This window comes from Larus michahellis, chromosome Z (assembly GCF_964199755.1).
Source record: "Larus michahellis chromosome Z, bLarMic1.1, whole genome shotgun sequence".
Classification (NCBI taxonomy): Eukaryota; Metazoa; Chordata; class Aves; order Charadriiformes; family Laridae; genus Larus; species Larus michahellis.
The window spans coordinates 22320458-22341283 of NC_133930.1; the positions used below are offsets into that span (position 1 = coordinate 22320458).

General features: G+C 39.3%; 1 protein-coding gene across 1 annotated transcript in view; it reads left to right on the forward strand.

The window, feature by feature from the left end:
• The window catches only part of ZSWIM6 (zinc finger SWIM-type containing 6), a 113019-nt gene extending 94354 nt beyond the window's left edge, over nt 1-18665 (forward strand). Inside the window, exons 9-14 of the mRNA XM_074570240.1 lie at nt 982-1242; nt 4418-4553; nt 9409-9566; nt 10090-10253; nt 14812-14893; nt 17234-18665. Coding sequence (XP_074426341.1) covers nt 982-1242; nt 4418-4553; nt 9409-9566; nt 10090-10253; nt 14812-14893; nt 17234-18096 — 1664 coding nt within the window. The 3' untranslated portion in view covers nt 18097-18665. The remainder of the gene's footprint in view (nt 1-981; nt 1243-4417; nt 4554-9408; nt 9567-10089; nt 10254-14811; nt 14894-17233) is intronic.
• The last annotated feature ends 2161 nt before the right edge of the window (nt 18666-20826 follow it).

The window sequence follows — 20826 nt, forward strand, 5'->3', positions numbered from 1 at the left end:
GGGCTTTGCCTCAAAACTCCTTTTATTCAATGAGGTTTTCTTCAATAAATTTCTAACCCCGTATTCACTAATTCTGGAAGAACTTTTAATTCAAAGAAATCAGGTTCTTTGCAATTAAAAAAAAAAACAAACAAAGAACCCCATGAAATAAAAACAGTGTATGTTGAAAAGTAACTTCCTCCTACACATGCATATGCGATCTACCAAATGCATTCAGCCTTCCCATTTGCTGCAGTTGTCCTTCTCCTTACATCTGTCCATTATAACTTTTTGTTGCCAAATTAGAGTATAAACTGATACAGGTTGGAATAGCATTTTGTCATATGGTGTGTCTGTGAAGTGCCAAAAAAAATGGTAGTACTGTTTAAAGCAATTTATGGCTTGGTCTGTGTGGAATTTACATGTAATCTTTACTAAAAGTAGGACTTCTAGTGTCAATATACATTTTTATCATAGATAAAACTGTAACAAATAAAAAAAAATGAAAAGAGTGCTAGCAAAGGGAGGATGCTTTAAAGTTGTGGAGTTCCCAAGCCTATTATATTTGCACAGTCCTAATAGCTTCAGCTGAAACCTGTGCAGGTGTATAAGCACCATTCCCTTCCTCTTACACATCAGGGCTTTAAGGAGATACAGAAATGGATGGGGGAAAAAAGTTTAAATGGATCTTGCAATTTTGTCCTCATTAACACAAAGCTGTAGAAATTGCTTTTCTCTAAATAGTTCAGTTTAAAAATGAAAGCTTTTATTTTTTACTTGACTGGGTTATTTAATACGTAATTGTTTTGTGTATTTCTGCTATGCAGATTTGGATGGGATATTTGAGATTGGATCATTGGATTTTGTGATGGTGCCAGTAATTTAAATAAACTAAAAAAATTATTACTAACAGAGGAAGCATTTGTATTTGTGGCACTATAGGCAGATGATGGGTTAGAATGATTTGCTGATGTGTTTTTCTTTCTGTGTCACCTCTTACAGAGAACATGGGGCATTGCAAATCTCTGGAGTACCAGCACCTGCCTGCGCACAAGTTCTTAGAAGAAGGGGAATCTTATTTAACGCTGGCTGTGGAAGTAGCATTGATAGGGCTGGGACAGCAACGAATAATGCCAGATGGCTTGTATGCACAAGAGAAGGTTTGTCGAAATGAGGAGCAGCTCATTTCTAAGCTACAGGAAATTGAATTGGATGATACTCTGGTGAAGATTTTTCGAAAACAAGCAGTCTTCCTATTAGAAGGTAGCTCAATATAGATGCTAACTGCGCCTTTAAAATGTCTTCACTTACACAAGCACACAGAACTAGTATTCCTGTGGAAACTGCCTTATGTGCTTCAGATGTTTTTTTTGACATAGAACTACAGCAAAATTTTGTTTCTAATCTCTTACGAAAATCAGGCATACTTCAGATATCTCATGACTGTAGAAATAAGGGATCTGTTGACCTATAAGCCTTTTGTTTTAATTTTGATTACGTTTTGTTCTTTAGACAATTGTCTTTTAGACAATTAAATAATATAGACATCAGTTATCATCAAGAGTTCTCAGGCAGCAAAATTCTAAGTGTTCCTTGTATCCTGAAAAAAACGACTAGCAGCTTTGTACATGTATGAAGTTTTTAACCTCTCTTCCCAGTGAAGAGCTCAGAAAATTCACTTAGAATTGCTGGGACAGAAATGTAACACTTTATTTGTAGCAATTAGGAAAATGACTTGCCTCTGAAGTTTGTATCTTACATGAAACCTGAAATATGTGGTCTTGTGACTAAATTTTGACCTGGGCAAACAATTTGTGTTCGGGAATTAGTTGGTGTGTTGCAATAAAATCTGTACAAAAGAGTGCATATTTTTGCCTTAGCTTTTAAAGAGGCTTAACATGTAGCACTTAAGCCTCATGTTCAGAGAGTAGTCTCATGGGTTCTGAGGTTGTCTTCCTGTTTTTTGGTTTTTTAAATGGAAGAAAAAACTTCAGAGGAACCAGTTAGCCAAAGGCATGGTCCGAGTTTTGAGTGCTTGCTCAAGGGATGGTGGGGAGTGGTACTGCTCTAGGTAAGTTGTGAAGGTTGTTACACAACAGTCAGGTTTTGCTTTCTTTCTGCAAGACATTTGTCTTTTAAAACTCCCTTTTTAATGCAAGAGGTGTGGTATGTTGTTTAGGGTTCTCAGCTTTGAGTCACTGTTTTTGCCAAGATCCTTAAAAACTTTGGTACGTGCTGGTGGTGCCATATGAAACTGCAGAGAAACTGCACCGTGGAGGGAGTTTCCATTATGGTATGACTGTACTGCTGCTTTATGGCCTTTGGACAAGAATAGCTGCTTGCCGGATCCAGCTATTAACAACCATATAGGGATCCTATAGATTATAAAATCAATTTGCTGCATCTATTTACTGATAAGGGTGCTTTATGAGGAAAAGGCATGGTTTCTCTAAAGTGTTCTCTGATAATTCTAGTTTACACCTTTGATTGCTGAAGTTCTTTTAATTGTATCTTACAGTAGTAAGCAAGTGATCATAGGAGGAAATCTCTAATACAACTACGTACAAAATTGCTGTTTTGAGTGGTGTGCAACTATGGTCTTGCATTATTGTGTGCTGAGAAATCCGCCTTTCCTGCAGTAGCTTCAGTTTACGCCAGGATAGGCAGAAACTGCCAGCTCATATGGAGGAAAAACAGTACAGTGATTTAAGATGCTAATCGTATCAATCGTGTTTTTATAGTCAAAGTCCTGTAAATATAATAAAGAAAGCTTAATCCAATATTAAGCTGCTTTCTATGCTGTTAATGTAGATTAATGCATGCTGTATGTAGCTACCATTTGAGTGCGTGGGAACGCAGAATGTAAGATTGTTTTGCAAGAACTGTTCTAATTTTTTTGCTTGACTGCTAAGTTAATGGCAGAATATATTTTCATATAAATGCTTTGTCGTGTACTCTTCGTGTCCTGACTGAGTTTCTGACTGGACCACCAACTGGCATACATACGTGGAATAGCTTCTTTCATTGAAGCAATGCCAGCTAGTTTTGAATGGCTTTCAACTGCATTTGAAATGATTGTGGGACACACTGTCACCTACTAAATCTTCCTTGACATTTCCTTTGTAATCAGTCCCAGTCTTCAGAAGTGCCCACCTATGAAGCTCAGCATTTTTTCATGCCTAGTGATTTTTATCTTTGCATGTTGTGCTAAGGCACCAGTCAGAAAAACATTGCTGAAACAGCTTGGCTGTTCCCCTCATCCACTGTCCTTGTGTGCTTCGATGTAGTGTTGGCTTTGTTAGTTTGAACCGCTGCTGGAAGCTGTTAAATGACGCATGTGACTCTGTGGTGGAGAATTATTCTCACATGGTCATTCATCCATCCATCCAAGTGTGGTGGGTTGGAGCCTCTAGTAGAAGTAGTAACTTCTGCAACTGCTGGCTGCTATCTGTGCAGTAATAGTTCAGTAATACTTAATGTAAGATTCTTATTCTGTATCTTGCAACGTTTAATGCCTGAACCACTAGTCACTGAAGTAAACAAACTGTTTGACACAGTTTTCCTATTAATAGGAGTAACAGTCTTAAGGTTGCAGGAGAAATGGGATTCATGTGCCCCAGGAACCTTCAGAACTCAGCAAGGAAACAGTTGTGTTCAACTTTGTTGTTGTTGTTGTCAATTATGATGCTGCTGTTGCGAAGCTGAACTACTACACTGGCTGCACTGAGTGTGAGCAAAATCTATTGCTGCAACAATGAGGATAGTTTTCCCACAACAAATACAATCTTTAAGATCATGTGGCTATAATAGACTAAGAAAAACAGCTTTGGTGCAAGATCTGACCTAGTCTTCTCTGGAGACCAAGTCAGACCAAAGGGTTATTTAGATGCCTAATGCCAAGTGAGGCATTAATAGGGATCAGGTGGTGATCAGTACTGTGGTGACTGGTGATGTAACTTCAATTTAGGACATGATTTTTTTTTTCCACTGTAACAACTCTTTTTTTTTCTGGTAGATTTGTGATAAGCACTTGCGCACCAACAGGGTGCATAGATATTCCTGTGCACAGTGTAACTACATGGAGGCAAAGCTAGCATTATCACTTTCTATTTTTGTATAGCACAGGCTTGCTGAATGAGCCCCATGGAGCACTGAAACTTGTATGTGCACTGGTAGAGTGCTTAGTACTATGCAATTTGCAGTCTGTCTTATTGTCTCAAAGAATATATGATATTTAATATACTTGTAATACATAGTATGTATGTGATGTATGTGTAATGTATTTCACAGAAAATAGCAATATAACTTTACCTTTTGTACAACAAACTCTATCTCTGAATGCCAGTTCTAACTGAAGGTATAGTGAATGTTTTTAGAGGTCTAGAAGTTGGTTTTTAGCAGTATGTAAAGACTGACATTCTCTTTCTCTTTCCCGCAGCTGGACCATATAGTGGTTTAGGCGAAGTTGTCCATCGAGAGAGTGTTCCAATGCACACATTTGCCAAGTATCTCTTCACCTCTCTCCTACCTCATGATGCTGAATTGGCATACAAAACTGCACTGAGAGCCATGCGGTACGTATTCATGAGTTGTCCAGAAAGCACAAGTTGTGGTTGGGAAAAGGGGAAAAAGCTTGGCAATCAAGACCTAGTTCTTTTTTCTAAAAATCATTCTTCCCTTTAAGAAGTTATTTTGGTTGTTATATCTATAAAAGCAATTGTAGTCTGTAGTAACTACAGTATAATAATGTATAAATGCACAATTAGTGTTTATCTACAACTATAAAACAGCATTCTCTGTTACAAATCCTTCTAGAATCCCACTCCTGGGGCACATGCTTTTGTGTTGAATAACGACAGCTTTAGCATGTGTGTTCTCTTACCCATGTGGTGGGGTGTGTGTGTGTGATGCTATTGGCGAGGAAATGAGGAAAGAGACATCTAACCAGCAGTCTCAGGATCATCTGCTGTTTAGCCTGTTCAGTGGGACTATTTGTTCCACTGGCCTTCTTTATAAATTAACACTCGATCATAGATTTGAAACCATATGGTGTGGTCTGAGCCAGTACTTTTTTCTTATGCTTCATAACGAAGCAGTCTTGTCCACTTCTGGGTGAATGTTGGGATTTAAATAGAGTTTGTCATATGACAACAAAATGTCTGACTTGCATCCCATTTGTCTTCAGTAATCAGGAAAATTATGTTTCTCAGGGAGTGCTCAGTGTGTGCTGGGTTTATCTCAAGGCAGGCCAGATTGGTAATGGTGGCTAGGAAAAGCTTCTGAAGGAAGTTTCAAGGTCCTAAATGATCAGTGATCAATCTGTTGTCCACATACAGTGCAGAAGACACTGGTCCCATCTGGAGTGTCTGGTGGCTGTCAAGAATCTTGTAGCTGATGATTGACAAAGAATAGCCACAACTGAATACTAAGAGCAATCAAGTCACAGATTTAAAATTAAAAGAAAATATGTTTTCCTGGTCATTATTATGAAGAATGATGGCACAGTGATTGAAGGACACACTATCCACATAAGTAGTATTTTGCTTCATCGCACAGGTGGTGTCCTAGTTGTTTGGAGGTTTGTATTCTGGAGCTAGTTTCTCCAGAAGGCTAAATGGGGAGAACATGATTCTATGTTCAAAGGACTAAACAGGAGGGCATGCATAAGAACAAAACATAGCTACTGTCAGGTCAGGCCAAAGGTTTGCTTAGTGTGTTGGGGTTTTTTTGCCTCTAAGAGTGTCTACTAATGGATGTTAAGGAAAGAGTCTAAAAAACATGAAGAGTGACCTTGCATACTTGCTGCTTATGATTAGCATTTTAGGAAACAGATTAAGACAAAAGTGTATTACTCATGAACTATTAAGAATGTTCAAACATACGGTCAGAAAGCTGTCTGGGCTATCTAAGTACACCCCTCTTTTATCACAAATTAAGTGTATCAATAACCTTGGTCATATCAGATCAGCAAGATAGTGGTGGTGGTGGTTTGATTTTTTTGTTTTGTTTTTAGAAAAAAGGTCAACTTTATAAAGTAGACTTGTGTCCTTGTATTTATTTTCAGTTACTACCTTAAAATGTTTGTTTGTGTGGAGTTTTCCTCCTTAAACTAAACTACTGAAACCATACTGAAAGGCTGGAATAGACATCGGTCAGCAGCTTTACTCAGTGCACTGAACGCTTCAGTGAACATGACAGCACCATGCCATTCCTTTTGAACAAGGATTTGGGCTTTCCCCAGAAAACAGTCATAGCTGAAAACTTATTTTCTGGAAGTTTCCTTTCCCAACTGGAAAAACAAGCAAGACACTGAAAGATCCAAGTGATGAAATCTCCAGTTAGTCATGGGTAGCTCCAGCCATCTTTTGGTATGAAGCTATCATCTCAGCCAAAGAAGTTATTTTTCAAACAGACCAGTATAAGGAAGAGTTGTCTGTTCATTTCCGTCTGGTAAAATCACAGGAGACATCAACTTAATTGGGGCTGTTCTCCATAGCCCTTTTGTCCTGACTTTATAAGACAGGTGAGAGTTCATCCCTAGATGCAATAATCAGTCTTTCTGTATTTTGATATTTGGTGCTTTTCAGAAATGTGGTCTGCTATCTTGAACTGTGGTGATGGCACATTTAGTCACTTTCTATTCCATGTTCGTCTACATTCCTTGGTACTTTTCAAATTCTCCAGAAGAAGGTTGGTTACTCTTCCCATTTGTACCAAAATGATAGTTCAGTGTATAAAGGACTCCCAGTACAGACCAAATGAAAAAGTCACTTAATACTGCCTTAATACTGTCCCCCCTTGAGGGGGGAAGAGGAAAGCAAATTTGAAGATTGAACGTCTGTCTCATGGTTGTGAGGTTGGATGGATCAGAAGTGGAAAACTTGAGCATCCTTTCTTCCATGGCAGGGAGGAAATGGCTGTGTCAAGGACGAAAATCTCATGTGGAAGTTAGTAAAGGTGCTGCTTATAAATCTGTGTGGTTGCTCATGCTCTTAGAAGTGGAGCGTATTTCTCTCTTCACTTCAGCATTTATTAAAGAAGTTAACTTCCCAGAACCCCAGGTAGTTGCTCTCCAGGTGTGTTTAGTGTCAGTCTACATACAAGTTTACACAGGTCAATGACCCATAATGGCCGCTCTGGAGTATTTTACCTCACTCCGTTCAAAATCATCTGTTGCTGTTTCATTTTTTGAATCCTGTTACAGTGTGTGGAACACTCAGTATGAAATCAATGGAAGCTGAAACCATAAACCCTTTCATGCATGCACCTGAGGTTTGCAAGGACAGGGTTGTGCTGTCTTTGATGGTCCCTTCTGTCTACAGTTCTCCGCTTGCAGTGCTGAAACATATGGAGCAGAGCCTTGGAAAAAGTGGATCTGCAATGACCTAGTTGACTGCTCACTTGGAATCTGAACTTGGATGTTTGGCTTAGTTTGGCTAATCCCTTGTTACGCCTGAATTTCATCCAGGCTTTGGGAGTCAGACTTTAATGGTGATGTTTAATCACAAGGTAGCTTTGCTAAAACCTAGTTAAATAATTTATATTTGAAAGTGTGTGGGGGGGAAGAATGCTAAATCTGCTTGTGGTTGTTCTGATGTTCCCTAATCTTGCCAAAATTGCATGAAAGCCACCAATTCACAACAGCGTTTCTTTTCACAGCAAATAGAACATAGAAGCTGGCAATGAAATTCAAAGTGACAAAAGATTTCCCCAAAACAGCCTCTTTCTTTCATGCTCTTTGTCTACTTAGTGTTACTTATAACCTAATAATCCCTTTTTGCATTAGGTAGTTGGGTTTTTTGCTGTTTATTGAAATCGTCTAATAAAGCGTCTTTCCTCTTGCCCTCTCTCTATGCTTGGAAAAAATCAGCTGAAGAGTTCATATATATTTTATTTTTATGTATATAAAGATATATAAAGAGGTGTTTCAGTGGTACTAGGGAAGAGATTTTACTGTTGATATAAATCCAAAGGGAGGTCCTTTTTTTTTCTTATTAGCATGCACATACATGTGTCTGAAAATGTTAATATAACCTGCCGATAGTTATTATGTGATGTGTTGTATTTATATGTGCCTGCTAGAGATACCATCCTGTATATTCACAATTACCTTTCTCAGGGAATTCTTAAAGATACCCTTACATGTTTCAGGAACCTACAGAAAACCAATAGAACTTAAAACTACCTTACTGCAAAAAAAAAGGCAGGCACTCCAGTTACTTAAAGAACTTAGGTATTTTTTGAAAGTGCAAGAAATTGTAACTTATATTTACATGAGCTTATTCTGTAAGAAATATTCTATCACAGAAAATCAAAATGCATTGAATTTTCAATATTCAGTAGTTGCAGTTTTATTGACAGAAGAGATTCAATTTCCTTTGTTTTCCCAGATGACTTCCTGTTAGAAAATCACTTGCATATGAAAGCTGATAGAAATAGAACTCCGATGTTAACCCTGATCAAGAAGCTAAGCACTGGAAGGCTTTTCTTTTGGACATTGTCATATTACTATCATTTGGTATCTCATTAACCATTCATGTCCTGAAACTATGCTTAACTGTATTGAATAAAAATGCCTGATTTTTTTCACTTCTCCTTTTTGCATTGGCATTTATATAGTATCTAGTGTACTGTTTGTATCTAGTAAGGGCCATCAGTTGAGTCTCTGTTGTGGGCTCTCAGTTGTGTTGTTGTAGTCAAGAACAGAAACATTAATTTGAATTCTCCAAGTTTGAATTCTCCTTGGTGGATGAAACTGATGTAGATTGATGCATACTCAAAGAAATTTTTGCTTCAGGATTAGAAAATGAAGTCTGAAAAGAAATTTTAAAGGAAACTTCCTCTGTCATTGCTGTTTGGGAGTCTAGCATCAGATTATGGTACATTATAAATGTTGGTAGGCTAAAGTTTAAGGACTTTTAAAAGTAGTCATAGTTGAACAATAAGATATCCTTTTTGGACGTAAATTCCTGTCTGAATTATGTCAGGTCAAAATCTCATTGAAATGACTTGTTGAATATCCCTTTCCCTTAGTTCAGGCATTGGTAAATGAAGAAAGTATGTTCCAAATATTGACATGTTCTCAGTACAGTGGAGAACTACTCCACTTTCCTTCCTGAGTGCTGTGGTTCAAAGTCTGAAACAAGGCAGGGAGAAAAGCTTCAGCTCTGCATGATGAAGAAAGTCTCTGCTGCCTTGGGTAATAGGTAGCTTAATTGTCCTGTGAATTCCTGCAGATATCTACTGATGTAGGCAAGCTTGGCAAATGGACTTTTAAGATTCACCAAAAAAATAAGCGGTTTTCCAATCTTTATGACCAAAAAGGTACATTTCGTAAACAAGGTCAGTTGTTCTTGTAGCTTTAGTTTAGCTCATTAGTAACCTAATGTAATAATGATTTAATGAAAGAGGATTTCTTTCTTATTTCAGGTTGCTAGTATTGGAATCTACAGCTCCTTCGGGAGACATGTCCCGCCCACACCACATTGCATCAGTCGTTCCAAACCGGTATCCCCGCTGGTTCACCCTAAGTCACATCGAATCCCAGCAGTGTGAGCTGGCATCGACCATGCTAACGGCAGCCAAAGGTACATTGCTGTCAGTTACGTACTCAACTAAATGTATGCTTTTAATATTGCATGGAGTAAACAGATCACAAAACTTGTGTTTGGGAATCCAAATTGCAGTCTGACAGGAGCTGGAAGTGGGTATAACAAACGGAACTGGCTTAAACCTGTTGTTTAATTTTCTAGCAGAGTAATTCAGCTAGCTAGATGGTAGCCAGATGAGCTTGGTTTGAGGCTGATGAGACAGCTTTTTGTTTATCTGACACATGACGTGGACTGTATGACCCAGGAGTGGACGAATCACTCCGAAAATTCACTAATCAGGATGACTTTTGACCATGTACTAACACCATGAGGCACTGGAGAAGTTTGTGCTGTCTTCTGTCTTTTGTTCATATGTGATTTAATTATGGAAGGTTTCTCAAAACAAAATGTACAACTGAAACAGCATACTATTGCATAGCAACATCAGGCTCAATTATAATGCATCTCTGGATGTTTTGGGAACTTGTTCCGTTTTGGTGATTCTGTTTACACCTTGCAGGTGATGTTCGGAGGCTGGAAACAGTGTTAGAATCCATCCAGAAAAATATCCACTCCTCATCACACATCTTCAAACTTGCCCAGGATGCATTTAAAATAGCAACACTCATGGACAGCTTGCCAGACATCACTCTTCTGAAAGTTTCTCTGGAGCTGGGCCTTCAGGTATTTCCCTTGTTCATTATTATTACAGTAGAAGAAAGGAATTTGACCCAGTGTTGGTGGGTATAGCTTTTAAGCACTGGGAAACACACCCTCTTTGGGCTCTCTCTGGAGTTTTTAGATTCTGTTTTCTGATACAAAGCTCAATGGACTGGTGAACACAGATCAAAAGTCTGCACAGGCCTTTTTGCCCTTTGGGTGGAAGAGAGCTGGGAGTGGCTGGCTGCAGACATTCTTCTGTCCAGGGGTGAGAGGGGACTAGTGCAATGGGTTCAGGACTAAATATCGGACTGTCTAGAAAGCAAAATTATTCTGCTTGCCAGAAATGCACTGTATTTTCTGCATGGCCTTGAGGGGTTTCTTACCATTCCTTCTTTTCCCTTCCCTGAAATGAGATTTGGTAGGTGCTTGTTGGATTACTAGAGAAAGCCAAGGTCAGCCATAATGACCCGTTTCTAAGGCAGACTGTCCTAACAGCAGCCCTCACACTTCCTGCATCAAAATCCTGTATGCCACAAGCTGTGGGAAGGTCAGATGCATCAGACTCAGCTTGAGGTGTACAAGAACCTCTGATCAGTTTTCAGGCTCTTAGGAGAGACTTTGCAAGCTAAAAGGAGACAGCTAATGTTTTGGGTTATCTGGAGTAATATTGCCTTACGCTGATGAATCTTGGAGTTTACACAGTTCATTTCAGGAAAAACAAATCTCTTCACTCCTCTTCAGGGACTTCTTCAAAAAAAGCCATGCAAAGATCAGAAAACCATTTATTACTTTGCTTCAGTAAACAAAGCTCCAAAAACTTCTGGGGAAAGGATATTATCCCAGTTGCTTCTCATGCCAAAGAAAGGTACTATTTGCCTATTCTAGATGTTTAGAAGCTGAAGTCTTTAACCCGAAAGCTGAGATTCTGTGTGCTTTGTTAGTCTTTCATATTTACAAGGTTGCTGTGGAAACGTGCTTCTTTTTTCACATCTTGGTATGTTTCTGCCTTAAACATTTGTTTGCTTGAGAGAAAGATCCTCATGATTGACCTGTGTGTCACCTCGAGCATTCACCAAGTATCATTCAGTGGTAGCAGCACACTTTTGGATATCACTGTATTCACGGATACCCCTTTGTGGTTGATGCTGTCATCGGGATGTTTTCAGTGAGATCTAGTAAAAGAAATATCAGGAACCCATACTTTCTCCTCAGTCGCAGGGTTTGGAACAGACTGGTGCAGAACTTGTCCACTGTTCTGTCCCAAACTTATAAAATTGTTTTAAGAATCTTAAAGGTAGTTTGCTTTCCAGAACGGAGATGCATAGCAGTTTTCTGGTAGTAACTCACAGCTGTGTATATTTCTACAGTAATGCTTTTCCTGCAAAAAATATTTGTGTCAGCGCCGTCTCTAGTGGCCTACAGGTGTTTCCCCCTTCCCTGTGCCCCCAGCTTAATGGCAATTAGATTGTTTGTATTCACTATCTAATATCTGACTACTTAGGACATTTATGTGCTCTACAAAAGTCTTTCTTCCGTCATGTGGTAAACTAAACGGCAGTGTCCACACAGTGACACTGTTCTGCCTTAACTACAGCAATGACAAGTTGCCCGGTTGGGCTGAGGAGATACTAATAATTTCATAACTCTCACTGGGATCTCTGTGACAGAAGAGCCTCTTACATTGTTCTAGATTTGGGAGTAATGTATGGACTTTGGGGTTCTTTCTCCTGTTTCCAATGGCAACGTATTTTATGTGACTCAGCAGAGGAAAGGCTTTTAAACTGGCTGTGGAAAGAAGTCATCAGCATGGCCAAATGGGCTTGGAGCATCTCAGGTGTATTGTGTCCTTCAGATACTGGCACAAACACTCTAAGATCTGCAGGTACAGGAGAGGCTTCTATTCCTCTGTTTGCCTGTTGTATGCTACATTAGTGCAAGTAAGTATTACCGCACACATGCAAACAGGTACTGCTGGCAGAACTGCTGAGCAAGTTAGTGCAAGTGATCGCTCAATGGATATTTGGCAAGTGGTGTTCTTTACCCCCAAACCTGTGAATGAGCGAGTAAATAAATGAGCCTCCTTACAATGTGCGTGATGAAGAGGTTTCACAGTGACGTGGGAGCTAATGATTGGTTGGCCATTTCTTGTATCTCTTGCAGGTAGTGAGATCTTCTTTTCCGCTAGAATAAGAAATTCTTAGAAAGATCCATCAAGACAAAGTCAAAGTTATTCTGTGTGAAGAGAGCTTGGCTTTCATATAAGCGATGTAATTCACAGGGGCCTCTTGCACTTTCAGACTTCCAGACTTGTTGAGAAGCTCTCCTCAGTTGATAGCACAGATCTTGGACAGATGTGGAACTCCCTTTTAGGAAGAGGTAGCTCAAGAATGTATTGAGCAAAAGTGAAATAGTTCTTTGGATACATGTGCTATAGTATAAATTAACTTCAGCTGCTCCTTGGTCAAAGCATCAATACATGCTTTATTTGAATCGTAGAATGGTTAGAGTTAGATGGGACCTTAAAGATCATCTAGTTCCAACCCCCCTGCCATGGGCAGGGACACCTTCCACTAGACCAGGTTGCTCAAAGATTGAAATCCTTGGGTTTTTTATCTTGAGTAAAGGGCCCCTCTCTTACTGTTCTCATCTTGTCAGTTTAATCAAATGAAAGGAACCTAATTTCAGAATAGTTTGTCAAAAACTTTTCCATGTCAAGAAACTAGAGACAGTGTTGGTTTTGCTCGCAAGTTAGGACTGTCTACACTGGAACTCTTATTATGCCCACTGCGCATGCTGAAGGCTCTTGTGACTCATAATCTTTTCACAGACCACCACAGTGAGGGAGGTCATCAGAGAAGACTTTCAGAGAAGTTGTCATTCACACCATTTTTATGGGTTTTTTTACCTCCTTCCCTCCCTTACCAGTAGCAGAATTCAGTCCGTAACCCTGTGTTTTCTCTTGGATTCACTCTACTTTGAGAAAGCTGAAAATTCATCATGGGTGCTGGGAGAGCGTTAGCCTTCAACTTGTGTGTGCATCAATGCAGGAAATCACCTAGACTCCTTCCCTTTGATGGGCAGAATGGGAAAGATAATTGCATTCCAAAGCATTTTTTCTTGGGGCTGCCTGTTTTTCTTCCAGAAAGTCTTCAAGCAAAGGCTGGTTCTGTGATTTACCTTAGCCATATTTTCATATTTTAAAATGCGTTGGGTGGCTCCTTACTGATCAGTTTGCTTTCTTTCAAAATGCTATTCTCCAATCTAACACTTAGATTACTGTTTAGTTAAAATGATACCACAATGTCTGAGGCCAACAAAGCTGGCCTTCTCCTGTAACTTTGGGTGATGTACAATGAGTCACCAGGATCTCAAGGTGGGAATGTTTGGAGGCCAGCTTGGAACTACTCATGGTTGCTTATAACCAAACTTTTTAAAGATCATCTGTGCATTTGTAGCCCTCATCCATCTTTCTGTCTTCTTCATTATCCAATCTACAGCATAGGACTAGAGGAGATGGCAGGAGTAACAAGTATGACAGAGGGCTGCATGGCACTTTGAAGTCACCTTAGGATTGGGAGGGGATATGGGTTGAGAACCCTCTTACAAATGCTGCTGACTCCAAGCTGTTTTGTGAGTGCATTTGTTGAGTTTATGTGAAGATCATTGCTGAGAGCTCTATGAGTGCCCTATTATGCTCTTTACTTAATTGCTACAAATAGTAATACCATAGTATCACTGATATTGTAAGGGGAAAACTACTTGCTTTCTTCATAAAGGTATCTGTGGGGTCTGTCCAGGTAGCTGAAGCAAGCTGTAAATGCAGTTTCTATGCAGCGTTTATTTTACTCAATAAACATATTTGCCCATGTTTTGAGAAACAGCATAGGTAATAACTGCAAGTGATATAAAATATGGGAACTATAATCAAAGCTTAAAGTCCTTTTTCTAGGATTTTGATGGTTTCACGATGGAAGTTTTTTACAGGGTCTCCGTGTTCAGAAAGAAATCATCGCTATGTACTTCTTAATAATACCTGGATATATCTGGAATTGTGTATATATATATCTTTGCAGAATAAGCAGCCGGTCAAGTCACAGTACACTAACGCCTTTCTGTATTGTTGAAGTCAGTGAAAAGAAATGTAGATAGGGGAAAGATTAAAGGGCTTAGTTTGCCCAAAAGGAGTTGATGCATTTCCACTTTAAAGACTACCATGCATAGAAGGAGGATACATGATATAATTTAATTTGAATCATTGATAATTCATTGGGCTTTTTTTATTGATTGGAGGGGGCTTTTTGTGTTTTTTTTTTCTTCTCCATGGATAAAACAGTCTCTCTCCTCTAGCCTTGAAGGATCTGCAGTTGAAATTACTGTCTGTGTGGTATTTAAGATAACTGAGCAATATTTTTCAAATCTTTTGACATACCAGCTAAAAAAGAGGTAACAGAATGGAGAGGGGAAGAGACTGCCGTTTTGAACTTCAGTGTATTTGAGTCACTTAAGATCCCTAATTGTTGATATATTGCCTTGGCTTGCAATAGGATTAACTTGTATTTTGTTTGTGTTGTTGTAATAGGTGATGCGGATGACGCTGTCAACACTGAATTGGCGACGGCGGGAAATGGTGAGGTGGTTGGTAACATGTGCAACAGAAGTAGGTACGTTCTGAGGTGTTCCTCTTGTCAGCTAGTCTTAGAGGGCATCATCTTGCTTGCTAACACCCAGGTTCTGCAAATGTCTCTCACTTCCTGTTCATATGTAAAATTCCTTTGATGAGAAGACATTATGGCACTAGGTGGGTTCTTTTAGGCACAGACCAAATGAGACAATAGTTCAGATGATGCAGTGTGCCTTCTTTCTTCCACAAGGTGGGAGTGTGCATAACCTCATGGGAAATACCCCAGATTGCTCCTTGTCCCTTCCATGATGGGTTTGGGTTTGAGGCTGCAGTAGAGAAAGGGCTCGTGGTTCTGGGCTATCGCACTGTGCTACAACTTCACCTGCAGATGAGGCTCTGAAAGGCAAGTGAGAGAGCTAACTGGTCAGCTGTGGGAAGAGGAACTAGAAAACAGGTGAATGAAATGCTGAGGATGCCTCCTACTGTGTGCCAGACAGGATCTCACAAAGTGTTTCTCATCGTTAGGGGTTTTTTTAAGCTGCTGGGTAAATCCAACCTTAGAGCATAATATGTCTTTGTTTTGTGGCTATGATATTGTGCAGGCCTTTTGTCCGCACTAGAAAGCAAACCAAATACCAGTGCACCCATCGCTAACCACATAAGGTGAAAATAAGGTGGGAGCAGAACCAACCTTATGCTTAAAGGACGCAGTGGGAGAATAGTGCAATCAGCAGGATGTTCTGTTCTTTTCTGGGCTGCGCCATAGATTTCCTGTGTGTCTTGATGAGGCGTCCCTTAGCTTCTGTATTCCAGTTTGCTATCTGCATGATGAGGATGCAGAATCTGAAAGTGCAGATGAGTGCCTTAAAAACTGTAGCTGTAAAAATAATTAAAAAAAAAATTCGGCAGCTGTGCTAGTGGGGACAATGTTAGTACTTATAATAAAGGAGCAGTTTTAATTGTCACCAAAGGTATTTCTGGAAAGCGTGTTTCCCTACTGTATTTATTTCGTTTTTATGTATCTGAGTTGGATTGTATTGCATAGATGCTTCTTGAGTTTCAAAACTGCTGGTTATTCTCTGGATTAGTTTATTCTTTGCTTTATGCTTAACTGGGAAATTAATGTTGTCAATAGCATGGGAAAATACAGCTTGCCTTTGCATGCCATCAGCCAGAAAGTGGTTTGTGTCTGCAAATTTTTGTGCAATGCTCCTGTTTTATTGCTTTTATATCTTTGCTAAGATAATTATTACTGAAGCTATCTTACAGATATTAGTGCCTGGGTATTATTTTGTACAGTTGCATATCGGCAAATAAAGTGCTGGGTTTAATACTGCTTTAAATTAGTTTACATATTCTAATAGAAGTATCCCATAAAAAACCTATAATGCCATGCAAAGTACTCTTGAGACTTAATCAAGTTGGTAAAGCAAGGAATCTGTTTATTTAAATGAAGATCTGGTATTCTCTGGCTATGCTGAATTGTTGCACATGAGTGAAGGGGTGCACAGGAAGCATCAGCATCCTACAGAGAAAATGAGGACCTCTGGGTGTGGTTTAGGTGGGCTCACAGATGTGTGTAAACTGCCTCTAGCAATAATAAGGCACTCTAGTTGGCTGTAAGGTTCAGTTTATGGAACCCACTAGTCACTGTTTCCCCTTTCCTCCCCCTGATAAACACGCACACAAACACACATGTGCCAGGACAAATGTGATACTAAGGAAAATACCTATTTCAGGTAATATCAGTAGTTCATGTTGCACAGACTATTTCCCTAATAAAGATCTTGATGTTCAGGCGCATAAGAATTTCATACAAGACCTATGTGAAAAGCCTGTTGAGAGGAGGTTAGGATTTTTTTAAGGTGTGCTTAGTGTGTTCTGTTAAGGTGTGCCATTAAGAAAGTGTTCCATTAAGAAAGCCATTTTGCGTACTTTTGTATTCTTCTGTGCGTGCACTGTACCTTGAGATGCACAGTGAGAAAATAAGTTAAAATTGCCTTTTAAAAGTGTACAGAGTGAGGGCTGCTTTTGAGTGATGTGATGAAACCAAGTGAACCAGAAGTTGTTATCCAGATTGTCTTAAATAACAAGTAAAACAGTTCAGTTGTCACACCAGGAAATTAAAGCATATCTTGCAGGCTTATTTTGTTATTCTCTGTGTTTTGGTGATTGCTACAGAGTTTGCACAGTAGCCTTTGTTTTAATGTCCTTTTCCAGCCATGCTGCCTGGTTTAGCCCTTCTTGTTGAATCGCATCCCCTCGGATGTACTGTCAGCCTCTTAAACTGTGCTGCAAATGTAATCTTTTGCTGAAAATCTGTATCTGCTAGGTTTTATCAGTTGTGGCTAATCCTTTCTTTCTTTCTTTCTTTCCCCAGGTGTTTATGCACTGGATAGTATCATGCAAAACTGGTTTACACTTTTCACTCCAACGGAAGCCACTAGTATTGTTGCTACAACAGTGATGTCCAACAGCACCATCGTCCGCCTGCATCTGGACTGCCATCAGCAGGAGAAGTTGGCCGGCAGTGCTAGGACGCTTGCTCTACAGTGTGCCATGAAGGATCCTCAAAATTGTGCCCTCTCTGCACTGACCTTATGTGAAAAGGATCACATAGCTTTTGAGACCGCTTACCAAATTGTTCTAGATGCTGCTACAACTGGCATGAGCTACTCGCAGCTTTTTACTATAGCACGATACATGGAGCACCGTGGTTACCCTATGCGGGCCTACAAACTGGCCACTTTGGCCATGACGCATCTCAACCTGAGTTACAATCAGGACACGCACCCTGCCATTAATGACGTTCTGTGGGCATGTGCGCTCAGCCACTCCCTTGGGAAAAATGAGCTAGCAGCTATAATACCTCTGGTGGTCAAAAGTGTCAAATGTGCAACAGTACTGTCAGACATTTTGCGTAGGTGTACTTTGACCACTCCTGGCATGGTGGGACTTCATGGAAGGAGGAACTCTGGTAAGCTCATGTCACTGGACAAAGCCCCTTTACGGCAACTCTTGGATGCCACTATTGGAGCCTACATTAATACAACTCATTCACGTCTCACTCACATCAGCCCGCGACACTATAGTGAGTTTATAGAATTCCTCAGCAAGGCCCGAGAGACCTTCTTAATGGCTCATGATGGTCACATCCAGTTTACACAGTTTATTGACAACCTAAAACAAATCTACAAAGGCAAAAAGAAACTGATGATGCTGGTTCGTGAGCGGTTTGGTTGACAAAAATGTGAGAATGGGGATATGGGGGGGGGTGGGAGGGGTGGTTTGTTTTTACTTGAGCCTGCCTTTGTATCCTTTTTAACTTAAAGAAACAGAGCCACACCGGTATTATATGTGTATAGTTATATTGAGTTTGCAAACTGAACTGTCATGTTGTGAAAGTTTGTGTGTTTATTTTTTTTTTTCCTTTTTTCTGTTTTGTATGAGAGAGAGGTTAAAAAAGGTTTGGTTTACACTGAGTATATGTTGTCAAGTGGCAAAAGCCCACATCGCTCTCCTGTTCTTTCTGTATACGTTCACAGCCTCAAAAACAAACATATATTGCAATGGCTTTAAAAACCAAACAAAACACCTCCATCCTGTGATAAGTACCTCGAATGGATTCAGCTTTACTCCTTTGTAACTCATCCTTACATTTCAGCATATTTAAACAAACCAACAAATGAAATACTAATAGTTAAAAGGCTGACTACGTGGCTTTGCAGTGCTGTTCATCCAGAAGCATGGCACACAATGCTTGTGCATGTGGAAACTTAGCGACTGTCAACATACATTCTCAGGGATTTATCAAAAAAATTAAAAAAAGAATGAGAGCATTTATTGTACTGTATATATATTATAGTATATGTCTGAATATTGAAAAATATAACATTAACTAATTTATAAAAAAATCTATGTAATGCAAAATACTTGAAGCTGCAGTAGCTTGGTTTTAAACAAAAAAAAAACCTATCCGAAGGACTAAAGTGCGCCTTGCTTCAGGGTTGGCTCAGGTGGTGAACTATATGCTGGGCATCTATGCAGAGCCACCTTTTGGATTGCATGGTTGGACTGATACCTATTGGGGAAAATTTTATATATATATATTTATACAACCCGTGTATACATACATATGTGTACACACATACACACATGCTTGTAACAGGCACTATAGTAAAGAGGGACAACAAAAAATACACAGCCAGAGCAGCAAGCCTTAGCATTAAGAATACAGTATGCCAGAATTGGGGTTTGTGCCTCCTAGCCTAGAAGACTTAAAGAAATACCCTTTTTGACACAAAACGCAAAATGTTTTCCAAAATGATTGACATGATACATTACGCCTTTGCAGTGAGCTAATAATAAGCTAACCTTTGTGCACAAATAACATATATATATATTATATATATATATTCTGCATAGGTATTTTGACTTTGTGCAGGACAGAAAGTTGTGTAGGTATGACTGTTCTACTTTTCAGTTTGTTTTTTTAATATATTTTATTTTCTCTAGAATTACTCAAACAAAAGCAGCCTTCTATCTTGCCTTGTCTTAATGCTTTAAAATAACCAAACTGGAGATCTAACTACCAAACTGTTCATTATATTATTAAATACCAACTTTGGTTACAGTATAGTGTCTTTACTTTAGCTGATGGTTCTGTATCCTTGTGCTTTTTAAAGCAGTTTTTATGTTTTGGTGCAAAAGTTGTCCAGTGTCTCTTGTTCCCTTCATTAGAGAACATTCTAGAGGTATGTTTGTAGGTATTTTTGTTTAGAAATACTATTTCATGCTCTCCATTTTATTTATTATAATAGGTAAAAAGGTTGTACTTCATCACCCATGTAAACATGCTCATGAAGTTGAAAGTAATTAAGATTTGATACACTGATATCAATTTATTTATGTAACTAAATCACTGTTTTATAAACTTGTTAATGATCAACAATTTTTTTGTTTTGATTAAAATTAGTTTTTTGAAAGTTGATTCTGCCTCCTTTATGGTGTCTGTTACTGGAGTTGAATTGTGTACAGATAGTTCATAGATCCTGAATGCCCAGCTTGCAACTTTGGTGCATTATGGTGGTAAGCAATATGACCACCAAGCCCAGGAAAGAAACGTTGTTCCTCAAAAATCTGCTGAGGAATGTCAGTGTTCACAGTTGCTGGTGGAAGAAGATGTGGTGCATCAGAGGAGGGACCAAATGCTGCCTGTCCTTGAAGACACGTGGTCTATATAATGAACAGCAGGCCTTACTGCCCTGGTGGGATGGTAGAGTGTGTGGCAGTATGTTCCCACTTAGTGGATTATTTGGTTGACCATGAGGGTTGAGATGTGCTGCGAATGTATACAAGGATGGTTCTTGCTTTTTTAAAGTATTTTGTGTATTTTGAGCTGTGCAGCTTGCTTCACCCAGCACGGAGTTCTTGCTTGCAAGCTGACAGACAACACTTTTTCTTTTTTGGAGCCCTTTCTCTGTAGGAACTGTGTGAGTTTTCTAGCCCTCAGTGAAGAATGGGATATGGCAAGGTTGAAAATTGAAGAGGAGATTTCTGCTTTAGCAACATCTTTATCATCTTAGGAATGTTATGTGATGTCATATTTGACTACATGATCTGAACACCTTCGGTTTCTTCTTTTTAGTATCTTCAGCTGAAAAGAGAATTAGCGTGCAGCAAGCAACTATCAAGAGATGCCAGTGTAACCATGAATTCTGACAGTGAGGCTTGTGTCACCGGAAAATTCAGGAGGAGGAGGTCTGAATCTTTGCACAACTTGTCATGTAAAATACGAGTCTTTACCAAGCCTCGCTAACAGCTGAGTTGTCCTGACCTAATAGTACTAACCTTCTGTAGCTTCTGCAGCTTCCATACCTTCCAGGTATTGAATCCATCCTTACATATTTGCTTCGTTACTTTGTCCTAGATGAATTTTCTGCTACAGACAGTAAGGAATGAGAGGGATACTCC